The sequence below is a fragment of the Haplochromis burtoni genome, unplaced genomic scaffold (assembly GCF_018398535.1).
Source record: "Haplochromis burtoni strain Fernald_Lab_line unplaced genomic scaffold, NCSU_Asbu1 Contig_274, whole genome shotgun sequence".
NCBI classification, from domain to species: domain Eukaryota; kingdom Metazoa; phylum Chordata; class Actinopteri; order Cichliformes; family Cichlidae; genus Haplochromis; species Haplochromis burtoni.
Genome location: NW_024582635.1, coordinates 498266 through 522249, shown reverse-complemented (window position 1 = coordinate 522249; position 23984 = coordinate 498266). Strand labels below are relative to the sequence as shown.

At 41.1% G+C, this 23984-nt stretch overlaps 1 protein-coding gene across 2 annotated transcripts; it reads right to left on the bottom strand.

Annotated features, from left to right (window-relative positions):
• Positions 1-733: 733 nt before the first annotated feature.
• ranbp2 (RAN binding protein 2) lies at positions 734-23024 on the bottom strand. 2 transcript variants are annotated; one of them, XM_042227647.1, is made up of 30 exons: positions 22805-23024; positions 20363-20430; positions 20163-20274; positions 18744-18896; positions 18227-18457; positions 17935-18068; positions 17267-17462; positions 16888-17028; positions 16618-16777; positions 16317-16498; positions 15778-15974; positions 15145-15268; positions 14422-14583; positions 14142-14279; positions 13723-13854; positions 13345-13572; positions 13160-13243; positions 12875-13016; positions 12649-12743; positions 8072-12560; positions 7583-7660; positions 5523-5699; positions 4590-4676; positions 4222-4397; positions 3796-4036; positions 3221-3307; positions 2967-3121; positions 2601-2874; positions 2079-2434; positions 734-1828 (listed from the first exon to the last, which is right to left on the bottom strand). In XM_042227647.1, the coding sequence occupies exons 1-30, from the start codon at positions 22874-22876 to the stop codon at positions 1523-1525; spliced, it is 9177 nt and encodes a 3058-aa protein (XP_042083581.1). In that variant the 5' UTR covers positions 22877-23024; the 3' UTR covers positions 734-1522. The 2 variants fall into 2 exon arrangements, with proteins under 2 accessions (XP_042083581.1, XP_005940493.1); XM_005940431.3 differs by lacking the exon at positions 7583-7660 and having other exon boundaries at positions 22805-23023.
• Positions 23025-23984: the final 960 nt, after the last annotated feature.

Genomic DNA, 23984 nt, shown 5'->3' with positions numbered 1-23984 from the left:
GGAGGTTTTTGGTGTAGTGCCATATTTGTTGCAGCCAGTTTTAACTAGCAATTGGCAGCAAACTACAACCATAGTTTTCAGGGGGGGTTGCTTGTCTCTAGGCCTGTGTCACTGGGGCTTTGTTTTGTGCATGACAGATTACAAAAATGCCCAAACTTCTTTTTAATGCTGCAATTATCTGACTAGCTTTATGGCTTAACTCAACACTCAACCATTGAGTCTAGAGTGGATCTTTTATATACAGGCTGTGGCAATTCCAGGCCCCGAGGGCCCATGTCGTGCAGGTTTTAGACCACCTTGGGTCAACACACCTGAATCACATGATTAGTTCGTTACCAGGCCTCTGGAGAACTTCAGGACATGGTGAGGAGCTAATTTAGCCATTTAAATCAGCTGTGTTGGTTCAAGGACATCTAAAACCTGCAGGGACACCGGCCCTCGAGGCCTGGAGTTGCCCACCCCTGCTGTAGACAACTTAAAGCAACTACTCGCTTTAAGGTTATACTACTTTAAGCTCTGAATTAAAAATACCAGTGGTAATGGAAAGAAAGAGTGCAAGTTTCCAGTTTCCAAATAGTTTGATGCTCATCCACGTTGTCACATTAAATACCTGAATGCAAAATCTTTTAAGTGGTGAAATAAAGTCGATAGAAGTCTAAAAATACCCAGAGTGAACCTGCGAACTGTATCAGAGCAAAATTAAGTCAACAAGGACAAGCCATAAAACCATCGATTATTCGTAAAGCAACTTTATTGTTTAATAATAAGCATATTTTGGTACAAGCGGCACCATTTCAGCCTTTATTTCTCTCAAACTATACATGAAATGGATCCCCTTTGTAAAATTCAAACCAGATTATCATTGAGCCACAACAAAGTGAGATTACTTCAGGTTGCATGGGCACATATGAAGTCCAATTACCTGCATTGTGGAATCCATTGAAACAGAAAAAAAAATCCTGTGGGCGCCCAACAGTTAAAAGTACATGGAGGCAGCATTTGGAGGAAAAGGCAGGGGAGCAGTGGCTTAAGACTTGTTCAAAAAGGGGAAAAAAAAAAATACCAGAGTGGAGCTCATGGAGGGAACAACTGCATTGAAACAGAGCACATGCAAGACAAAAAGGAGGAACAAACATTTAGAAAAAAGAAAAGAAAAAAAAAAGTCCATGTACATTTATACACACAAAATACAAATGAGAATTTATTGACAGATGATAAAGACGCAAGTGCAAAAGTTTACAACATTTGTTCCAAAAGCCTCCACTCCTTTACCAACTCGCTTCTGTTTTCGTGAATATGTCAGGAGAGTGAAAGAATATCTAATTCAAGGCTACTGTGGACAAGTTTCTGTGACGAACAACTTAACCAGCAGCCCTGTGATCGGTGCCTCGTGACTAAAGATTCCGTTTTAGCAGGAATGCAAGTACTGCACAGGGTACACACTGCTCTCATCCAGAGTCTCAGCTGAGCTTAACTTAATAACCTTCACCAAGCCGTAAAGCTTCATCTTAACATTAAAACGCTACAGCTGTCCGCAGTCTGTGATGATGATCTTCTTTGTGGGAGTGCCTGCCTTTGAGCCCAGCTCTCCCATCTGCTGCACCACATCCATGCCATCCCGAACCCAGCCAAAAGCCACATGTTTGAAGTCCAGGTGTTCGGCTTTCTTCAGGGTTATGAAGAACTGCGAGTTGTTGGTGTCGCGCCCGCGATTTGCCATCGACAGGATGCCCGGGCCTGTGTGCCGGACATCAAAGTTCTCATCCTCAAACCTGTCGCCGTAAATGGACTTGCCTCCTGTGCCGTTATTCTTGGTGATGTCACCACCCTGAAAGACCAATGGAGCACTTGTTAGTGATGTTAGAGATTTTCTCCTGAGAGTTTTCTTTTAAACAACAGGACTGATTTGTCATGGCATCAAGAAAATATTTCATACATCAAACTACAGAGCTGTGCTACGATTACAAACCGCAACCAGGGTGTATTTTTGTCAACCCAGAGTAAATTCCACTTTGTTGTAATCAAACAAGTTTTACATTCGTCTGATCTTGAAAGTCCAAACCCTGATCTTTCCTCACCTGACACATGAAATCTGGTATGATCCTGTGGAAGATGGAGTCCCGCAGCCCGAAGCCTTTCTCACCAGTGCAGAGAGCTCTGAAGTTCTCTGCAGTTTTGGGTACAATATGGGAGAACAGCTCTATAGTGATTGTGCCCAGAGGTTGGCCATCAGCTGCCAGCTTGAGGAACACCTGTGGGTTAGTGTCTCTGGAGTGCTCCTGAATTCTGGACATCTGTGGCGAGCACAGAGACGAAGCATCACCATCAATTTGGCCCATCCGGTTCTGACACTCGCAGAAGGTCTTTTTGAAGGATTCGGCTATTTCAGGGGTTTTGAACTTGGCTGCCAGCTGCTCAATCACACCTTCGCCATCTGGATAAACAAAAAGGGGGCGAGGAGAAAGAGAGCAGGTGAAGAACAATCCACATGTTGCCTTAAGAAATAAACACATGCAAGTGGTTTAAAAATCCAAGATGAATTTACAGACAAATCACACAAGGCAGCACAATACAACATCACATCGATGCTGTATGTATACCCGAGTAATCAGTGGCAGTCCAGATCAGTGCGTTCGCTGAGGCGTTCATGGGTTTGAGCTCCATCGCCTCTGAGATGTTGTGGTTGGCGCAAACCCGCAGCACCTGTTCTCTTCTCATCAGGATTCGGTAGAAATGTTTGGTTGGGTGGAAGAGGATCTTGATGTCACCGATGCCGCGCTCCTTCCACTGGCCGATATCCCGGTCCCATCGATACAGTTTGGCGCGCTCCTTGAACAGGATCTCCTCGTCCTCCTCTCCAGACTTTGTCTCCACCTGATAAATACAGTGATAAATACAATTTTATGGAAAATAAATACAAGTTTACTAATTGTACTAAAATGTTAGGGCTTAGCACATTTATGTACCTCAGGCAGAGATACTATGGGCTCAAAGTGAATGTCCACATTTTTAGGAGCTTCTTCTTCATCACTCCCCTCCTCATCAGCATTGGTTTTAGGCTGAGAGGTCACTGCAGATCCAAACACTGTTGCTCCAGCATTTGCCCATGAGAAATTAGCATCTACATTTTTTTTTAGAGGGAAAATTAAAATAATTAGCAGTGAAACAAAACAAGAGCCCAGATAAACAACTGAAGAAAATGTTTAATGTTAAAGCCAACCTTTTGATCCGAATGCAAATCCATCTGTATTTTTGGCCAACTCAGCAAAAGAGAAGCCAGATGCATTGAAGCCAAAGGTGGAGAGGTCTGCAGCCAGAACAACAAAGACATTAAATGCTTAAAAGCCTTTCCCCCCATATCTGTCAAAGTTAAAAGGTTAATACAGGGATGCCGTATTCTCTAAGTTCATAAAGCATATTAGAATCAAGCTGTGTTCAGAGTGATAAATGAAAATATCTGAAAAGATGTTACCATAATTATAACTTTCACAGGGGGGGAAAAAAGCCTTTTTAAAACCATATTTTGGGGCAACTCATTTGAATAAGTCTTCATAATAACTCCCCAGAAACATTCTGAGTATAAAAGAAACCCTCAGCTGAAATTCTGTCTGTGCAAAAATGTATTCAATATTTATCATCCAAACTAGCTCCTCATTTTAACATTTTATAAAAAAAATTTCATAACATTTCAAATTAAAGTTAAAAGTTGGAGCGAAAACCCATAAAGTATGTGGCTGAAGATGGAGAGTTATGTTTCATTTGAAAATACTTATGCTGTTTTTCACACTTTTTTACCTCGACTTGTTGTAGCAGTCAAAGATGCAGGTTTACTCTCAGTGTTGGACTCCAGCTCGACACTCTTCTTAGTTGAGAGGTCAATGGGAGAGCTGCTGCTTGGAGTTGCTGTGGTCTGTTTGTCTGCTGTAGATGTGCTGTCGGCAGCCTCTGCTCTGCTGGATGATGGCCCTGATGCTGGCATTTCAGGGGTCACAGCAGGACTGCTGGAGGCTTCGTTAGATTTGTCTAACTGAGCAACCTGATACACATTTCCAAATTAATAACATGTTCCAAATTAATACCCATCTTAAGATGCCTCTGAGTATTACTGACAGAGTAAAATAATTAATTTAAAAAGTTAACATTTGTTTGTTTTTTAAAAAACAAAAGTTGAGTTTTCTGCTTGTATAATTTGAATTATCTATGTAAATTCGGAGCCATTACCAGGACTTCATGTACTTTGCGGACTTCTGTCTCAAAGTCCTCAGGCTTATCCTGGTCCGGGTCGCTGTCCGTGGTGCTCAGGCCACAAAAGAAGGTGGGTGGAAGCTGGAGGCTTTTGGCTTTTTTCTCCTCCTCTGGTGTTGGCTTCTTTTCCCACACCACCTGACAGTCTGACTCTGAATGCAGCAAACAGCAAGTTTAGGCTCAAAATCAACATAACATTTATTAAGGTACACAAATTTTGGACTGTATGACTATAACAGATCGACATAAAACCCTTTAACATAGTAGCAGAATTAAACCAAACCAATTGTCTTTTGAAAAATGAGTTGGTTATAATAACATGTAACAGGGTTTAGACTACATACCATCACCACAAGCTGCAGCGTTCTTCTCAGGAGGATCAGGGTAGAGCTTTCCATTCAAGGCCTTCACTGCTGATTCGTAGTCTTCATCTGAAGTTTAAAACAAATGTTTCCTTTAATTATGTTTGCAAAGAAAATTATAGCGTTTGTTCAGACTTCAACCCATAATGAATTAAAGATTAAAGGCAATTTTGTATTCTCAGATTTAAAACCAAAGAGGCATTACTGAACTTTGATGTCAAAGGAGAACCCCCCCCTCCCCCCAAACAAACAAACAAACAAAAAGTCCAATAAGTCCTTTCTTAGCTTTCTGAATGGGACAGTTACTAGTTTGTCTTATAAAAGCAGAAATTACAGTTTCAAATAATAAAATTTAAATAAAAATTCACTCCAAATAACATGTTTTAATTAAGGTTAAGGTTCTACTTTGATATTTATGTCAGGACAGATGTATATCTTTATAGAGAAATACTACTGCACTACTGCTACCTTCTGGCTCTAATAACTTATTACATCATATGTGGGAGCAGTTCAAATATTCAAAATAAATTACCAATTATTAAAAAGAGTCATGTACATCTCTTATACCACCCTTATTTCTCAAAACTGTCAAATAAGGTGACATTTACCAGTGCCAGCAGCCCTTTGGGGTCACATTCATTTTTGCACTGGATACATTTTTTGGGGTTCAAAAGAAAGGAATAAAAACTGAAAAGCTAACAAAAAATGTCTATATAGCATCTATGTGCTATATTTTTATTTTAAACACTGGTATCCATTTCTGTCCAAAACTTTAGCATTCTCACTTTCTTACATTGTCTCCTGGGAATGTTAACGATTCACAAATAAGCAGATTTATTTCAGCGAGTCATATGTCATATGTACAACCACTGATGTTCACTTTAACAAACCCTCGTTCCATATCTTGGGTCTCACCGTCAGTTTCGTCATCACTGATGTAGCCTGGTTCATTCTTGTAGCAGAAGAAGGTGATGGGCAGCTGGAGCTTCCTAGCTAAAGCTGCCTGCTCAGCTGTGGGTTCCCTGACGTACACAATCTCCACCTCCGAATCCTCATCAGACCTAGCACTGCTTCCCTCTGCCTGAGGGGATCCTATGATAGATGGATATGATAGGAGTAAACAAGTCAGGCTGGGAAAGAACTGTTGGAAGACAGGCCAAAATGTAAAAATTAAAAGCCTTTGCAACCACAGGTGTTAATTACACATACACACACACCCACACAAAATCATGCACAGCAAAACAGAACATCATGCATTTGATTTACAACAGTGAGAGACATGTTTTATAAGCAGAGGATTTCTGCATGGTCTCGTTTACACCACTTACTCTTGGACACATGGTATCGTAACATTAAACAGCATAAATACCTGAGCTTTAACTCTAATTAGTCTTTGCTGATTAGAGTTTCACTGCGAGAAATCAAACCAGATGAGGAATTACATTCCATGCTGTTGCTACAGACCCAGCACTAAAAATGGCACATGTGACGTTTGCACAGTACATTCCTCTCTAAAGCAACGCCCTTTGCTCTCAGCTCACCTTTCAGAAGACCTTTCTGCTGCTAGTCTAACTGCCCCACACTACAATTGTGGCATCGCTGTACTCTTTAATTTGTCCTGGTATATACAGGACATGAAATGAAGCGCAGTCTAAGACCTTCAATCCAGACTGCAGACTCATATGAAACAATAATATAAATATAAGTGAACATTTGTTTTTTGCCAAGTCAAATCAAAGAACCTACGTGTTTCACTTTTGTACAGATTGTCTATAAGAGATGGATGTAGCCACCATGAAGTCACTGACCAGTTTTTAAAGCTTCGAGTTGAGGTCCACACTTCTCTCCAAGTTGAGAAGTGTGGATCTAGCCATGATGCCACCCATTTGTTAAAGCCTCGAGCTGAAGACTTTCATCATCTAGGTGTTTTAAAGCTGAATGTGACAAAACAAGGATTTGATCTGGCTGCAAACCTGAATGCTCACTGGTCAACAATTTGTGGTTGACAGCTCTTTAATTGTGGTTAACCCTGCCCCAAAATGGACTTAATGTTATAATTAGTATAATCTGATACTAGCAACTGAGCCCATAAAGGCATCAGGAAAGTGATTTTCTATTCAACCCCAAATCATTTTGAAACTACTGGGCGCCCCCTGGTGGCCACTAAATAGAAATCTGTAATGTTCTGTGTTGAAGTTGCTTTTAAGAAACCGTCCATCTTTTATACCGACTCACACAATTTGTACAAGTGCCTATACTTCACTGACACTTGGTCACCAAAAGCTGCTGGTCTGTTCCTGTTTTGACACCCGGTAACATAGACCAATTTCCAGATTGAATATATGAAACATGATGTTCAATGAGGCTAAAAACTAGCGACTGAGATCTTCAAGAAATTACTTACTGATGTCATAGATCAAGGGAGTAGTTGTAATTTTCCCCATTCAGGTCTACGCAATCTAAATTCTTTCCGCAACCAGAATAGTTGCCCCCTCCTGGTCAATCTAAACAATGATTGACCACATTTAAGGCAGTTACATTTCAGCTTCACCCTTCAGACACAGGGGCTACCTCTATCTTTCATCTACTTTCAGCTAATATAAACAAAACTGCAAGCCACACTATGAAAATGACACTCCTATGAAAAGATTGTTACATTTAATTCCAAGTTTAATTTTTTCCCTTAAATATTTCAGTGCTTTAAACACCATTTCCATGATGATTCATATGAAATCAGATTAAATATTTTCTGCTTTTTTGCATTACTTCAGTGCAAAACTAGTTAAACTACAATTAAAATTACTGAATAATAAAAACTGCACCTTCACACACTTGGCATGCAACACATTAGCTTGACTGTTTTGCTTTTTTTTTTTCTCCACTCCGTGCATCCAGGTTATTTCTTTGTTGTAGTAGTAAGGGCCAGTCACGTGACAGCTGAGAAGTGTTAACACACACTGCAGTGATTAGAGTACCTGGGGGTTCAAATTGGGTGGTTGATGAGCTGGTCCAAAAAGCCATTGGGTTATCTTTGAAAAGCCTAAAATCCAGCCCTAAAGGATGGTGGGTTGTTGAGTGAAGAGAGACTAATTGTGAGGCTGGTGTCATAATCAGAAAATGCCAAAATTGACTGAAAAATGCGAAATACTGTAGCTGTGCAATGACTGATTTGATAACAGTGTTATTAACCCTATGGATATGTAAAATATGTGCAGTATAGTCATGTTTTGTCTCTAAAATTTCCACTAAATGTGCATGTTGCAAAACAAATATAAAAGGGGAGCATGTCGACGGAGGAAATACACGTTGTGTTCCAGTTAAAAATGAAAGGTGTGGGCAATGATGAAGCAGTGAGATGCAGATGAAATAGGACGATCGGGTAAAAATGAAATGAACTGAAACTGTTGAGATAATCATTCAAAAGTAATGCAAATATAATTCAGACCCCCCTTTTTTATTCTTACCTTTCTCTGGGATTTTGAATGCAGGAACTTGAAGTGAAGTCTTGGCAGTATAACCAGAGTCGTTGGCTTTCAAACCAGATGCTGCAGATTGCTCAGGTTCAGAATGAGATTTAGGAGTGCCAAAAATCTTCTGAAGCGTATCAATGCCAAAAACAAACTTTGGGGGAGACACCACAGTCTTTCCGGGATTGACAGGACTGTGTGACGCAGATGCACTTGATCCAGTGTCTGCAGGAAGCTCAGTACGTTCCTTAGTCGTCTCTTCAAGAACGGCAATGGCTGCTTTGCCACATACAGCTGGAGTGGTCTTTGCAGATCCTGGTGTTCCACTGTCTTGTGGTGCAACCACTCTAGATGTCGCTGGAGTCATGAGTTCTTTTTTTCCCTGAGCAACATTGGCTTCCTCAAAGACTTGTTTGAATGTATTTGCAGTTTCTTGCAGCTTGAATCTCACAGCCAGCTGCTCAAGCTTGCCCTCTCCTTCCTCAGCAAAGTCCAAAGCACTCCAGACCCAGGCCTTCTCTGCACCCTTCATAGGTTCCAGCTTCATGATTGGACTAATCCAGTGGTTGGCACAGATCTTCAGCACCTGATCCCTTCTCATTACCAACCTCGCTCGTTTGTCGTTATAATTCTGCAAGATCTTGAGGTCTCCAATTCCTCTCTCCTTCCACTGTTTTGACTCTTTATCATAGCGATATAGTTTGGCTCTGTGACTGAAGACCACCTGCTCATTTTCCTCTCCTGTAGAAGTCTCCACCAAATCTGGCAAGGGGACCACAGGTTCAAAGTACTGGCTGTCCCGCTCTTCATCCTGGGTGACATCCTGCTCGTCATCAGTACCCACTGAAGCTCTGCTTTGGTTGAGCTTAGCAGGAGACTTTGAGGGGCTGATGCCAGGTTGAAAGCTAAAGCTGAACCCACCAGTGGATTCCCCGAAGCGGAATAGGTTCTTTCTCAGGGGGCTGCTGGCAAGAGGGGAGGTATAGACCGACGAGTCAGCCGTGTCATCTAAAGCATCTTCTCTGAGGTCGTAGTTGTCCCACTCCAAGGTAGGGCCGGTGGTGTCACCTTGGGGCTTGATTACAAGGCTTGAAATGTCACCAGCTGTTGCAATATCTCCCTGTGTGTCATTGTCTTTTATCTTTGTTTTCTCGTCAGTCAAAAATGATTTCAGGTCTTTCAAACCAGACTTCATTTCCTCTGCCTTCTGAATGAGGTGTGCTGTTCTACCTGTGTCAACCAGCTTGTGGGGGGTTTGTAAAGGGATGTCCAAGAGAAGTCTCTGACACTCTTCAAACTTTTCCTTAAACTCCTGAGCAAGCTCAGGGCTTTTAAACTTGGCAGCTAACTGTTCGAGTTTAGCATCTCCATCAGAGAAGTCATTGGCCAACCAAATCCAGGCTTTGTCTGAGCCTGCCAGGGGTTTAAGGTTCATGGTGGTGGTGATCCAGTGGTTGGCACAAACCTTGAGAACTTGTTCCCTTCTCATCAGCACCCTTAGCCGACCATTTGTAGTGTTTTTCAGGAATTTGAGAACTCCCACACCACGCTCTTTCCATTGACTGGTACCCACATCAAATCTAAACAGTTTGACACGCTGAGAGTAAAGAACCTGTTCATCCTCCTCCCCAGTTACCAGGTCCACCTTCTCAGGCATCTGGATCACTGGTTCAAACTGGATGTCATCATTTTCCTCCGTTTTATACATATCATCATCCTCCAGTTCATTTGAGGCTTCTGTCTTGGTGGGGGTTGCTTGGAATGATGTGAACAACTGCTCACCAGCTCCAGAGAAACCTTTGAATTCTGGATCTTTCGTGCCAAACTGAAAGTTTCCTCCAGCAGATTTAGCCAAGTCTGCAAAACTGAACGCATTTGCTTTTCCAGATATTAATGGATTTTGTTCTTCCTCCGTTTGCTCTACTGAGGGTGTAGAAACAGTTTCTTTCTCCTTGTGCTTGTCAGCTATACTTTTGAGCATACTGGAGGCTGACCCAGTTTGAGTCTGATTATCATTTGAAGGGGATTCTTTTGGAGGGTCTTGAACACCAAACTTGAAGCCACCAGGCCCAATGGGCATTGAAAAAGAGAAGCTTGACGAACTGATTGTGCTAGATCCAGTCTGGGGAGCTTCAAATTTGAAAGAAGCAGGTGAGCTTTTATCTTTGCTCTGACCAAACTGAAAGGTGCCCCCACTTACAAAAGGTATTGTAAATCCAGTTCCAATAGGCTGACTTGACGAACTCTTTGTTCCAAAGGTAAATTTTGAGGACGACGATGAGGAACTAGTGCTGCTTGTGCTTTTAGCGTTAGGATTTAGGGTCTGACAGGACACACATTTATCAGCAGAGGCTTCGTTTCTCACGAGACAAGTGTCGCAGTCCCATTCTCCATCCTTCTTACCAAATCTAGCTGCTAAAGATGCATTCTCATTTGGAGCTTTGCAGGAAACACATTCAGCAGCTGATGCATCATTTCTGACCAGACAGGCATTGCAATCCCACTGTCCATCTTCCTTTGCAAAATCAGCTTGTGGTCCCGACACTGTTGGAAGATTTGACCCTAATGAAGCCCCCTCTGTTGGCTTAGCAGCAGGGTTTGGACTTCCACAGGATACACATTTACCAGCAGAGGCTTCATTTCTTACTTCACACACATCACAATCCCACTGTCCAGGCTTCTTACTAAACTTGGCAGCAACCCCAGCAGAGTCAACACTGGACAGAACGGGTTGTGCTGCAGGTGCACCAGCAGCTGGTGCAGCTTGTGCTGCGGCAGCTGTTTTAGCCGAGGGTTTAAGAGCTTTGCAAGAAACACAACTGTCTACATTGGCCTCATTTTTTATAGAACATGATTCACAGTCCCACTGCCCTGGTTTGCTGGTAAGTAGGGCTCCAAAGCCACCAAATGTACTGGAACCAGTGTCTGCAGATTTTGAGGAGCTGAGACCGAATGTGAATGAAGAGGCTTCAGAAGATCCAAAACCACCAAATCCAGTAAATGTGGAGCCAGAACTACTTGGTTTTGCTGAATCAGTGCCAAATTTGAATGTAAAAGAACTAGGTTTAACTTCCCCAGCAGCCTGAATGTCTGGCTTTGAAGAGGCGTTGGGATTAGGGCTTTGACAGGATACACACCGTACATCTGTGGGTTTATTTCTTACACAGCACACAGAGCATTCCCATTCTCCTTCTTTCAGTGCAAACTGGGCTGCAATCGATTCAGAATCTTTCACGGTTTTTTCTTTCCTCTCCTGTTGATTTGTCTTGTCAAGTGATTTGAGTACAATCTTCTGGGCTTCCTCAAACTTGGCTTTGAAAAGTGCTGCCTCATCTACAGTTTTGAAACGGATGGCCAGCTGTTCAGGTTTAGGCTCCTCATCTGCATAATCAATAGCATTCCATACCCAAGATTTATCAGAGCCGGCATTTGGTTTCAGCAACATATCTGGTGTTATGTAGTGATTTGCACAGATCTTAAGGACCTGTTCCCTTCTCATTAAGAGGCGGACCTTGCCTTTAGTGCTGTGTTTTAAGATTTTAACATTGCCGATGCCCCGTTCCTTCCACTCTTTTGTCTCCGTGTCAAATCGATACAATTTTGCCCTGGTGCAGAAAATCTCTTCCTCTTCTTCCTCACCCGTTTTCACATCTACCTTATCGGGAAGAGGGACAATAGGTTCAAAGTGAGGCCCATCTTCATCCTCCTCAGCACGAGTACTATCATTGTCACTCTCCCCTGCCCGTTCCTGCTCTGCTGTAGGCTTTGACATTCCAAACGCTGGCTTGGACATGTCCCCAAATTGAAATGGTTGATCCACCTTCCCAAACAGGCCTCCAGCGGCTGTGCTCTGTGCAGAATCAACAAATGAAAAGCTGGTAACATTTTTGTTTCCAAAGGTGAAGATGCCCGTTTGGGTGGTGGGCTGCTCCTGAGTTTGTGGTTTCTCTGGAACGGTGTCTGTTTTACTGGGAATGTCTGATGTGAGAAGGCCAAGCAAACTTTCACTGTGCTTATTTTGAGAAGCTGAGAATGTAAAATCACCATCATTGGATTTAAAATTGGAGTTGAATTTAAAAGCAGGTGAGGGTGTTGACTGGGCAGTTACACCTGTACCAAAACTAGGCACTCTGGGCACTTCAGTGGGTGCCTGCTGGCTGAAGGAGAGCTTTCCAAAGTCCATGGGCTTTCCCTCAATGTTCTTTGGTTGTTGAACTGGGACTACAGGTGGCTTGGTGAAATAGCCAGGTTCAGGTAAGGTAGGGTTACTGGTTTGTTGGGTAACACTCTGGCCATAAAAATCTTCACCATAGGGTGAAAGAAGACTTGTGGCTGGTGATTCAAACCGTAGAGGTGCACCAAAGACTTGTTCTTGAGGAGGGTAGATGCAGGCTGGGGCTGTCTGCAGTGGAGGTGTATGCGTGGGCTGCTGGTAGGCATACATATTGTGCTGAGGTGGCATGCGGTTTACGCCATACATTGGGGTCTGTGTAAAGAGAGTAAAAATAAACTTAACAAACTCCTTTTTTTTTTTTTCAGCATTAAAGCTTGTTCAGGATTAAAATGATGATTACCTTGGTGGGGGTTACATTTGCTGCTGTGCGCAAGAGATACTGAGAGTTGTATGCTTGTGACTGATTGTAGTACACAGAGGGGCCTGTGGTGGCAACTTAAAAAAAGAAAGAAAGAAAAGAAAAAAGACATGCAAAAATTTTTTATGTCACTAAACTGCTTTGGTAAATTAAATCTTGTGTTTAAATATAAAATTAATCATGTTTCAGATCCGCGTATCATACTGACCTGTTAGGGGGGCTCCATGATAGGACTGAACCGGGGTAAATGGTTCCTGCAGGCCCTCAGCCCCGTAAGTCTCACCATACATTTTATGATGAGGAGAAACTGTAGTGCCTGATGAGTTGTGTCTCAGATCATGAACCTCATTCTGTAAAACAGGAGCATCATGTGAACTCAATCTGAAATGTATTGATTTAATCCAAACTGAAAGTAACACAACAAGTAACAGTGATCACAGTTTAAAAACAAGGGACAATGTTACAAAATATTATCTTAAAAATGAATTCTGACCTTAAGGGCTTCTACTTGCTGACACAACATCTGAAGGAGACTCTTCTGGTCCTCCACCCAATGAGGTTGTGTTTTGGGAGAAATCTAAACAAAGGATGTGAATGAATTATAAAGGTAATTGATTTTTGTGTTTGACTAAAAACACAAAAACTGAGTCATTTAAATAAATAACAATATGGACCTACCAGTCTTTTTGAAGGAGAAACAATGCTTTTGTTTGGAGAGGGAGTGGAGAACTTAATGTGGGATATGGTTGCACTAGTTTCGCCGAGATGAGCAGGGCTGGAGTGGGCTGGTCCTCTTAGGCCCCCCTCTTCCTTCTCATCCTCTTCATCCATGACCTCCCCGTTCTCCCCCAGCTGCTGGTTCACATCATTTAGGAGGTCCACAACTTCCTCCATAGAGACAGGCAGCTGGGAAAGAAAAAGTTTAGACTTTCATTTCACACTGCTTCTACTTTAGCAAAAAACAAACAAACAAAACAAAATACAGTGTCACAAGTTAAACATCAGTCGTACAAATTTATAGTTTTTGTTTTTTGATTCTTCCAAATTGGGACTTACCTTTTCAATGTCATCTGCATTGGCGCTGTAGATCTTTGACAGGTATGCCCTGAACTTTCTCAAGAACATGATGCACCTGTCTTGAGTCTCCTCAACACCATTGCTGGCCTCTTCTGACAGCCGCTGATAGATCTGCCAAAAAATAAATAAATAAATAAAAAATAAATCACTATACACTCTAGAATATAACACCTCTACAAGTGTTAGAACCACTAACTTGAAACATCTGAAACCACATAACAGTGGACTATATGAAAATCTGTTTTTTAAATTTTTTGTTTTTAAGAGAGACTTGGACACAAATGTGTCTTTAAAAAAACAAAAACAACAAAAACCCCCAAAACCAAACAAAAACCATAGTACCCAAGTGCTTCTTGTGGTGTGAACAATAAATCCAGGTATATATTTTTTATGCTTACCTGAGCTAAATGCCATATGGAGGACATGTTATTGATACTTTCCAAGGTAGAAATGGCCTCCTCGGTTTTCCCTTCAATGTCAAGAAGAACTGCATATGCTATCCTTGCTTCCTCTTCATAACTTTTCACAGAAGAAATCTGAAAGGAAGATCATTAAACAGAGAGGTAAACTCAGACTGATTTTCAGGTATAGCTGAAAGTGTCAAGGTCTTTAGGGACTAAACCTGAGGCTAAACATGACAACTACTTGGATGCAAAAAGAAATGAGAACATTATTAACCTGAATATCTTTGGAGGGAAAGTGTATAAAGAGAGGGTCAAGAGGTTCTGGTATACTGCGTCTGTTTTTGATCTTCTCCAGCAGTGGAAGGGCAACTTTCCAGTAGTGGACACTGCGGCCAATGTACTCCTTCTGGTCATAGTAGGAGTTCACTCCATCCCCCTGGTTATTAAAAAACAAACAAACAAAAAAAAAACCCACAGAAATTGAGTCTGGCACAGGAGCAGAATGGTACACAGAAGCCTTTTGTCACAACTCATTTCTTAGTGGTTTTAAATCCATCAGACACGCAGCCAAAGAAGTGGCACATGTGGCTGTTTGGACATCTTGCACTTAATTCTGTTTAGCAGCTGCAGACTGAGTGACAGAAAGGAGCAGGTGTGACAGCCGAGAGAGCTCCGAGTTACCTACATGCTTTTAACTGTCAGTGCAGCTTGTGACGGTAGATGACTGCTGTCTTTTTAAAGCATATGGACTTACTTACTAATAAAGTAAGTATTAAATAAAGGAAGTTGATGACATTAATGCAGCACAGTCAGAATATGCTGGTTTTCCCATTATAAGCTACAATACAAGGGGTACAAAGGTACAAGGGACTTTCTAAATGCCTTATTTTATAAAAAAGCATTCAAAAAGAGATACATTAGAATTTTAATCACTTTACCATCCTGCAACTCACTGAGTTTAAGCAAACAGTGTATGCATCTGTGTGTGTTTCTGTACCGTCTGGCTAAGACACTGAGCCCAGTGGATGACCAGTGCTGGTTGAAGCCCATGTTTTTCTCCAGCTCTCAATGTGCTCAGCCCATGCTGCACAATCATTCGTAGCTTTCCTGACACACCAGGTCTGCAAAGCAAAAGGCCACACATCAAAAACACTGAATATATGAACATAGCCAATAATGGGACTATAAATTAATTGCAGTTAAATGTTAATGTACTGTTTTGATAGGTTCATATCGCTTATTGAAATGAAATGAGGTTTTAGAAATGTATTTTTAAATGAGTTTAGCCCTGTTAAGTACAGTTTTCTAAGATTTAAAACAGACTACAGATAATGACCACTGATTTGAACCATTTTGGGAAAATACTGAGGAAAATAAATGGCTAAATCCATCAAAAAACAATTTGAAAACCAGAATAGAGAGTTGTTATGCAATTATATAAATCACAGAGCTAAACATACAGGAACAAGACAACACTAATTTGAAACAAACTAGATTCAAATCGGGAGAGATCCTCAAAATAGTGTTTAAATCAGTTTAAGTAAACACAACATAACCAATCATATCCCTTTTGCTTATGCAATAGTTCTGGATGTTTTTCCATTTGGCTCTCGACAGCACTAGAACTCACGCTGCTCGCTTGTGAATGAGGCTGTAGATGGCATCCCACCACTCCCTCTGTCTGTCAGTGGTCAAGAGGCGGAGGAGAGGAAGAGGGAGGCAACGAGGCTCAAAGAGCTGTTGTTGTGACTGATTGACTCCAGCATTGATCTTTGCCGTCCTCTGAAGCTGACAGTGGCTACAGAACACCACACCATATAGAAACACCTTGATGGAGCAAACACAAGAGAAAAAAAACTTTAATACTGAAAGAAATACCAGAACAAAACTGTGTTTATAAATTAAAAGCAGTGCTGTTGGCTTGTTGAAGTTTCATTTTACTTAATTTTGTCTCCTAAGACTTTTGCACAGCCTGCTGTAATAAAGTGCCAACATAAGTTCATGAAAATGAACCAAAATGCAACAGAAAAACTCCAGAAGTCCAAGATCCAGATTTTCTCTCAAGTAAAACCTTTTATCTATTCATACATTTTTCTGTGCTTTGACCAGGAGGAGGTTTACAGAGTATGTTAGACCAGTACACACAGAGCAGGAGCAGCACCACCTTACCTCTAGGTCCAGCAGACAGATTGACTCTGGCGCATTGGTATCTAGTTTAGAGGTTTCCAGCGTAAGCCGAGGAAAGAGCTGCTGTAGCCATTCCCGCAGCGGTGGTCTTTGGTCCAGAAGGTTCCACTGGAGTCCCAACCAGCTCAGATGTTGCAACTGACCACTGTGGAGCAAGATGGAGCCTAAAGAGAAAGCAGCAAAGTTATTATACTACTCACTACTAAATGCTTCTTTAATTTCAGAGGAAAACAAACAAACAAAACAGTTTTTTTTAGTATTCATGTAGCTAACTGGTTCGTACCAGTGTCCCATTTGGCCATTTGAGAGAGCTCTGGAGCCATGGCAGTAAGGGAATGAATGTCATCATTGGCGATAAAAGATAATCCAGCAGAGGCCTGCGGACCCCGCAGGAGGTCAAACAGGGAGTCCTGACCACTCCGGTTCCCGAAAGCTTCCACCACCTACCAAGAGAAAAATAATTAAACACTGACGCACGAATGATTGATGTTCATGTTGACATAAAAACACTTCAGTGAGAATCATGTGAAATCACATATAACCAAGGTCAGACCTCACTGATCAAGGCAGATGAATCTGTACTCAGATTGAACAACATGTGGCCGGCCTGGCTCTGTCGGTCATTCGCCAGCAGCTCCAGAAACTGTGGGGCGGTCTGATCTCTTTTGGTCACTTTTGTCTTTGGTCTGGGGACCTGGAGGAAAAACAAACTTTAATTAAAACAAACAAAAACAAAACTGCAAAGCGTTCACTGAAAGACCACGACTCGGTCCTGAACAAGTTTATAGAACTGTTAAGTCCTTTACCCTTTGCAAGTCAGGCAAAAAAAAGGTAAAAGGGACAGCACAGTTGCACGATGGTACAATTACTGGAATATATTTAAAGTAACAACAACATAAGTAAATGAATCTGCTCATTTGGTGTCTCACTACCTGATATGCCAGTAGGTAGCACAGTGCAGCCAGGTCACGAACAGCCCTCCAGGTTTGTTGGCGATCCTGAGCCAGCTTAAGCAGCAGCGTGCCTGCATGCAGGTAGAGGTGCCCTCTCATCTCCACAAACACCTCAAGGAGCTCGTCTGCACTGCGGCCTGCAACGCTGCTCACTTCCTGCATAGCTTGGTCAAACCTACAAGCACAATGCAGATGAACAGTTTACAAAAAAGTTGGAATGCTAAAAACACAACTAACAACGACAATGTTAGCCTTTGTTGAAACAGCTGCAACAATTAGCCTTTTTGACTTGTAAATAGTCAAAGCTTGAGACTTATTTGCTTCTCTTACCTGTAGATCAGGTGCAAACAACCTGTTACACCTAAACAGACTGAACTTTTACTAAAGACCAGAACTTAATGTGATTCAATTACATTTTATGAGGTTGGCAAGGTTTTCTGACATCAGTAATGTTTGGGGAAAAGAATCTGAATGTTAACTTTTAACCATATAACTTTGTTTTTTTAAAACTTTACTAGAAGGACACGTGGTCACCAGAATACACGGGAGAGATTAGGTTGTAAATTACTCCTTAATTTAAAAAACAAAACAAAAAAAAGCCCCAGATTTTAGTCCAGTTCTCTTGAACAATCCAGGACCCAACTTACTCTTTAAGTGCATCTACACTTGGCTGCATGCTGCTTTCAGATAGTGTGATTCTCAGCAGGCTGCAGCGGGCCAACAACAGCTCTCTCCAAATACATCGACTCATCTTCTCATTGCTGAGCTGAGCCAGGTACTCCTGAAACAAAGGTCATCCATTCTTTAGAAAGGTTTATGCACTTATAAAGGTGGGAGGATGAGTATAAGGCCCAAAATAGAAGTACTTAAAGCATACTGGTCCCGCCTATTCAGGTACACTTTAATTTAGCAGGACACTAGTGCAAAGTCCATACTAACCTGCAGTGTGCACACCACCTCAGTGTACCAGTCCAGACTGTTGCACAGCATGGCTCTTTTCTCAGCAGCCAGGCAGTGTTTAACAGCCTCTTCCAGCCGGCCATCCTGACGGAACAGCTGAACCAACTTCACGTTCACGTGGGCGTCAGCCGGCCGCGCTGCCAGCTCGGTCTGAAGGAGGTCGAACAACTGGTTCCAACCCTGCTGACCCTGACGACTCAACAGGCGCTCCTAAAAGCAGCAGTGGCAATGAACAGAAGACATTCAGTGTGGCATTCTTTCTACTTTTAATTAAGTTGTACCCTCTTCTTCGACTGTTTTTGTAAACCTAAATGACATTAAAACTCCCACTCATTTTAATTTAAGAATATTAAGCAAAGTGATGGACGGATCAGGCTGGGAACTAGACAACAGTTTGTTAAACAACCTAAAATAGTGGGATCAAATGACTTCACAGCTGACAAAGGCAATGTTTAGTGAATGTTACTGGAGCTAAAGAAGAAAGGAGGAGCTTCACCTTAAGGTTGAAAACCGCCGGGTTTCCTGGTAGCAGCTTTGCAGCTTTCTCCACCCAAAACTCTGCCCTGCTGTCACACTCCTGCTTACTGACAAGCAGCTCTGCAACCTTCAGCACCAGGTCTTTCTGGGCTTGATTCAAATCCACGGACCGCTGCAATAGAAGCGAAGAAAAACATTTAGTCTGAAGCTGAACATATGCATCAAAAGCTCTGCCAGTTTTTTCTCTCTCCCTGCTTTACGAATTAAAAACTCATCACCTCCTCTTCTTTCTCACACTGTGCTGATTATTAATTTCTTTATTACAGCAGCAACTGGAGCCGTTTACGTCCAAGAAACAGGTTGCACTACAGTCAGCCAACTGTGCATAAAAAATAAAAAAAAAAACTGTTTTAAGTGGGCCATTTTCACCTCCCACAGGTGGACAGAGCACAGCTTGAGTGCATTTAAAAAGATTGGAAATGTACAGCAATTATATAGCTGATAGTGTTTTGATGAGTCTCAGCACCGACTCTGAATCACTTTGTTTCAGCTCATTAACTGAGAACCAGCTTCATTACAGTACACATCAGTTTTAGTGTTCAGGTGCAAATGAATCAGTAAAAAACTCCCTCAAGGTGAGTTTAATGTTCTTAAAAGTTACTGCTACAAGAAGGGAGAGCAAATAAATCACAGTTTATTTTTCTCAATTTTCTGTCATCATTCATCTTCTAGATTTGACGCTATAGCAATAAAACCCTAACAGTGCCTTTGGGAAGCTGATTATTGATTCCTGAATGTCAGAGAGAGCTTGGTGATTCATCTTTTAAAAAGTAAAACAACAAAGAGCATTCAGCTTGATAGACTACCCAGTGCATTTTATTTAAAAAAAAAAAAAAAAAAAAAAAGGGAAAAGAATCACACACCAAAAGGCAGACAGAAATCACATCTAAAGCCTTGTTGTTTGCTGTGGGAAATTACCCATAGTAGCAAAGAGGATACTTATTTTTAACTATTTTTTTATATGCATTCATCACAACTAACCAAATTTATTCAAAGTGCATGTGGGTAATTTCCCTTTCGTGTCCAGGTAAATATACGAGTTTGGTTGGTCCATTTAAATTGGTGTGAGCATGAATCAGCAGTTGCACCGACAGCACTTACAGAGCAGTTTTTAAACCCACACACACATTCACTTATGTACATAGACAATTGGAGGAATTTTAGGTCAATCATCTTTCTGATTTCTCAAACAAAAGGAAGCTGAATCTGAAAATCAAAGATTGCAACTGACAGCAATTACAGGGTTTGTGGAAGCTGTTCATCATTTTGTCATTTAAACAATATTTCCTCATTTCATACCTGAATCTTATGATTTCTTAAACCACATTCTGACACACTTTTAAAGGGAGAAATGCCTCCACTAAAATGTTCTTTTTACCTTGTAACATCCAACTGCTTTGTTGATGTCTCCCTCTCTCTCGTAGAGCTGTCCAAGGAACTTGTGTGCTTTAGGATCCCTCTCCTGGACCTTGAGATAGTCTGACACATGCCTAGGAAAAGCATGAAAGACAGGAATTACAAACAATATAGCGACACACAAGCATTGGGTCAAAACAATGGAGTGGCTCACATGCTTACCTTTTTGCAAGATCATATTCCTTTGCTTCAAAGTACAATTTAGCAAATAAAAACCCTTTGACTGGCTTCTGTGGAGAGAAAAAAAAAAATATGTGGACCAGGATGAGGAAATGGATTCATCTTGTTATGATAGTGAGAAGATGCAATTACACATGTCCTGAAGAGTTATCTGGCTTACTGGGATTTAAATACTCACCAGTACTCAGTACCTGCTTAGTAACTATACCCAAAGGCCCATTTTTAGCCATACAAAAAATAAATAAATAATCTTGCAGATGGAGCTGCCAATGCCTAGTTAAATCATGCCCATCTATAATTTTTATAGATGGTTCAAGTAGTTTGAAGTGGGAATACATCAGAATAGTGAAAGATATTTTTGTTCATTATCCAGTTTTGATCAAGTGATCAGCTTTGTGGTATTACACACACACACTACAACTATTATCACTGACTTTTTCAGTGTCAGGTGAACAACGTAGAATAAGTTGATAGTAGATAGTGCTCTTCTGGCTATTCCACAGACCCATTTCAAAACAAAGAGGGATCACGCTTTCCAAACCTTAGCGTCAAAACTGTGGGACAGTTTACCTCCCCCTCTATGCACTATGATGCTTCTTTATAATAAAAAATAAAAACAGCTGAAAATTCATCTATTTAGACAGGCATTTGGGCAATGCTCTTGTGCAATACGTTGTTTTTGTCTGATGTATTTTTAAATTCCCTGTAACGCACTTTTTAAAAATAGATTCCCGTCTTAAAAAGTCCTTCGTAATTCAATTTTACTTACAAATCACAAAAACATTTAGTTTCTGTATGTTTGTTTAGGAATGCATTTTGCTGATGAGAATACAGGTTTAAGCTCTGAACAGCATGACACCCAATCTTGTGATTTAATTCTTCAGGCAAATGTCTCCAGACTACACACACTACTGTACACAACAAAATGCACAAGGAGACATTTCGCAGGTATGTGTAGTAGTGTGAATCTATTGTCAAACAAAACTACATTTTTGGCTCTACTGGTGCAACTCTACAAATACCATTGGGCTAGACTGTTAATCTTACAATACCAAGGTTTCTCCTGACTGAAAACAAGCCTCTGGGAGGGTGACTATGCATGTAAGCACAACGGGTGGCCTAACTTTTTACTTTTTCTATACATATTTCTGTACATTGTTACCTGTACACGAACTTCAGTTGCTTATGTATATAGGACCACTCTGTCTTCCTTTTATACTTTATATTCCCCTTGCTCTAAGAGCTGTAACACCCAAATTTGTCATTCGTGGGATAATAAAGGTTTATTCTATTCTAGAGGTCCGTGCATTTTTTTAAATTACTTTTGATCTTAAGCACACAAAGTGTATTCTAAGCTTGAGTACATTAAACCACACACACTACATCAATAAAAAAACCAAACAAACAAACAACACAATCCTGATGACTTTACTTTGATGTAAGACCAAAATAGCGTTGGAATTACGCAAAAACAAAACCCTGACTAGGTAAAGCAACTTGAGAGCATGGTTAGGACCACTGACCACATAGCACCACATTTACTCAAGTAATTGACTGATCGACTAGCATATTATGCTGCCATGGTGTAGGTGTAGATATGTATAAGCAATTAAACCAACATTTTCAGCTGCAACGTTAAAAAGATATCTACAAAAAAAATGATCACGATCTCATAATAACACTACCATATATTTCTGCATTCTTTGTCCTTTCAGTACACTTTCGAACTAATCACTATTAGTTAAGCCTCTTTCAGACTGTTGATAAGCCTGAATTCTGATGCATTCAATGTTTTCTTACACTGCATTTATTTCTCATTAAATATTCTGATTTTCTGTGGGTGTAACAGTTTCCACCGTGACATCCGATCCAAATAAATAACCGAATAAACAATACTTAAAAAGGACGAAAACAAATCAAGAAATGTTGAACTGTGCCTGATTAACAGACAAGTCTGTTTGCAATTATGCTAAAACCACCAGTTTTTGAACAAAGTTAGACTTGCTGCTCCTGATACAATGAAGCAACGAGCATTTTTAATTGTTGTCTGAACCGAAACCTCGCTTTTCCAGAGAAATGAAACTTGCATACCCTATCCAACTAGCTTTGTCTCGCTGTCGTGGCTAACTAGCATAGCTGATTAGCTGGCGCTGTTCAAGGGATCCCATGCCGCGCATTTTCCCGAGTATAAAGGGGAGGACACGACGGGGCGTCATCACGCCGGCCGGTTAGCTATAGTCTTTAAGACTATCCGGGGGACGGGGGTTATACTGAGAACGACATATGAGTCAACTGAAATACCGTCATCATAATCAAAAAAGCAACGAGTGCTCATTGAACATGTGAACAGGTCGTACCTCATACCGGCTGATCTGACATGATGGCAGCAGCATGCTAACGTTAGCCTCGGCGGGCTTAACTTACCTCTTTGAGTGAGGGAGAGGAACTCTGCACAGAGGAAACGTAACGGTCCACTTCAGCCTTACTTCGCCGCATAGCTTCCAAGGTCAGGGGCTTCTACAGCGGCTGAATGTGATACATAGAAAACCAGAAATTCACTAAATATTTAAAACAAAACTGACGCGAACATCAGCTCGCCTGACGTAAACTCCCCATGATGGTATTGCGCAGTCTCAATGCCGTCAAACGGCAGCTGTCACGTGACTTCTTAACCAATGAGAACAAGAATTCAGTTTGACGCAGACTGACGCATTTCAGTTTGAAGGGTTCTGTTACAAATACCTGAAAATCCTCATTTCTCCAACAATTAAGCCTTAATCCTTAATTTGCTAAATATTTTGGCTAACTTTTGTTACATAAATTAAATTAAACAAACAGATATTTAAACCCTGTATATGTGTAACCAATACTATTAACTTAAACAAATCATGCTATATCCTGTCCATTTGTATAGGCTGATACCTTTGCAAATTTTTCCTGTTTCTGTTGTTAAGCTTCAGTCAAGTTTTGTTTTTAAGAACACTTTTTAGTCACCTGTTTTATTCCAAAGTGTTCTCATCAAAACCTCTGCACATGTGAATAAGTAGCAGTTGTCAGAGGAAAAGCTGTGATATGCAATGCCCATTTGAACTTTATCAGCTACACACACATTCATCACCCATTATGAACTGAGCATCAGAATGGAGAAGTGATTTGGGTGATTTTGCATGTGACGTGGTTGTTGGTGCCAGATGGAGTCAACTGAGTATGATTTCAGAAACTGATTATCTACTAGGATTTTTACACATAACCACATCTAAGATTGACTAACAATAGTCAGAAAAAGAAAAGTCTTCAATGTTCCATTGCACAACAACTATAAAAAAGATTCCGATTCTTGTGATGCTGTAATGGTAGTTATAGGCACACTTGGGGCCCTTTTGTACCAACTCAGTATTGCTGAAATGCAGCAGTCTTAAGTATTGTTGCTAATCATGTCCATGCACCTCTCTTCTGATGGTTGCTTTCAGTAGCATGACTCTCCTTGTCACAAACCTCAAATAATCTCTTTGCTTGCTTTCTCAAACATGACAGTGAATTCACTGCACTCAAATGGCGTCCACAGTCACCAGATCTCAATCTAATAGAGCGCGTTTGGGATGTG

Coding starts and splice junctions, on each gene's coding strand:
- ranbp2 (XM_042227647.1), bottom strand. CDS start 22,876: ATGCGGCGAAGTAAGGCTGAAGTGGACCGTTACGTTTCCTCTGTGCAG. Junction 15,975..16,316: donor TCTGTCTGCTGGACCTAGAG/GTAAGGTGGTGC, acceptor TGCTCCATCAAG/GTGTTTCTATATGGTGTGGT. Junction 13,244..13,344: donor TTTCTCCTTCAAAAAGACTG/GTAGGTCCATAT, acceptor TCCTTTGTTTAG/ATTTCTCCCAAAACACAACC.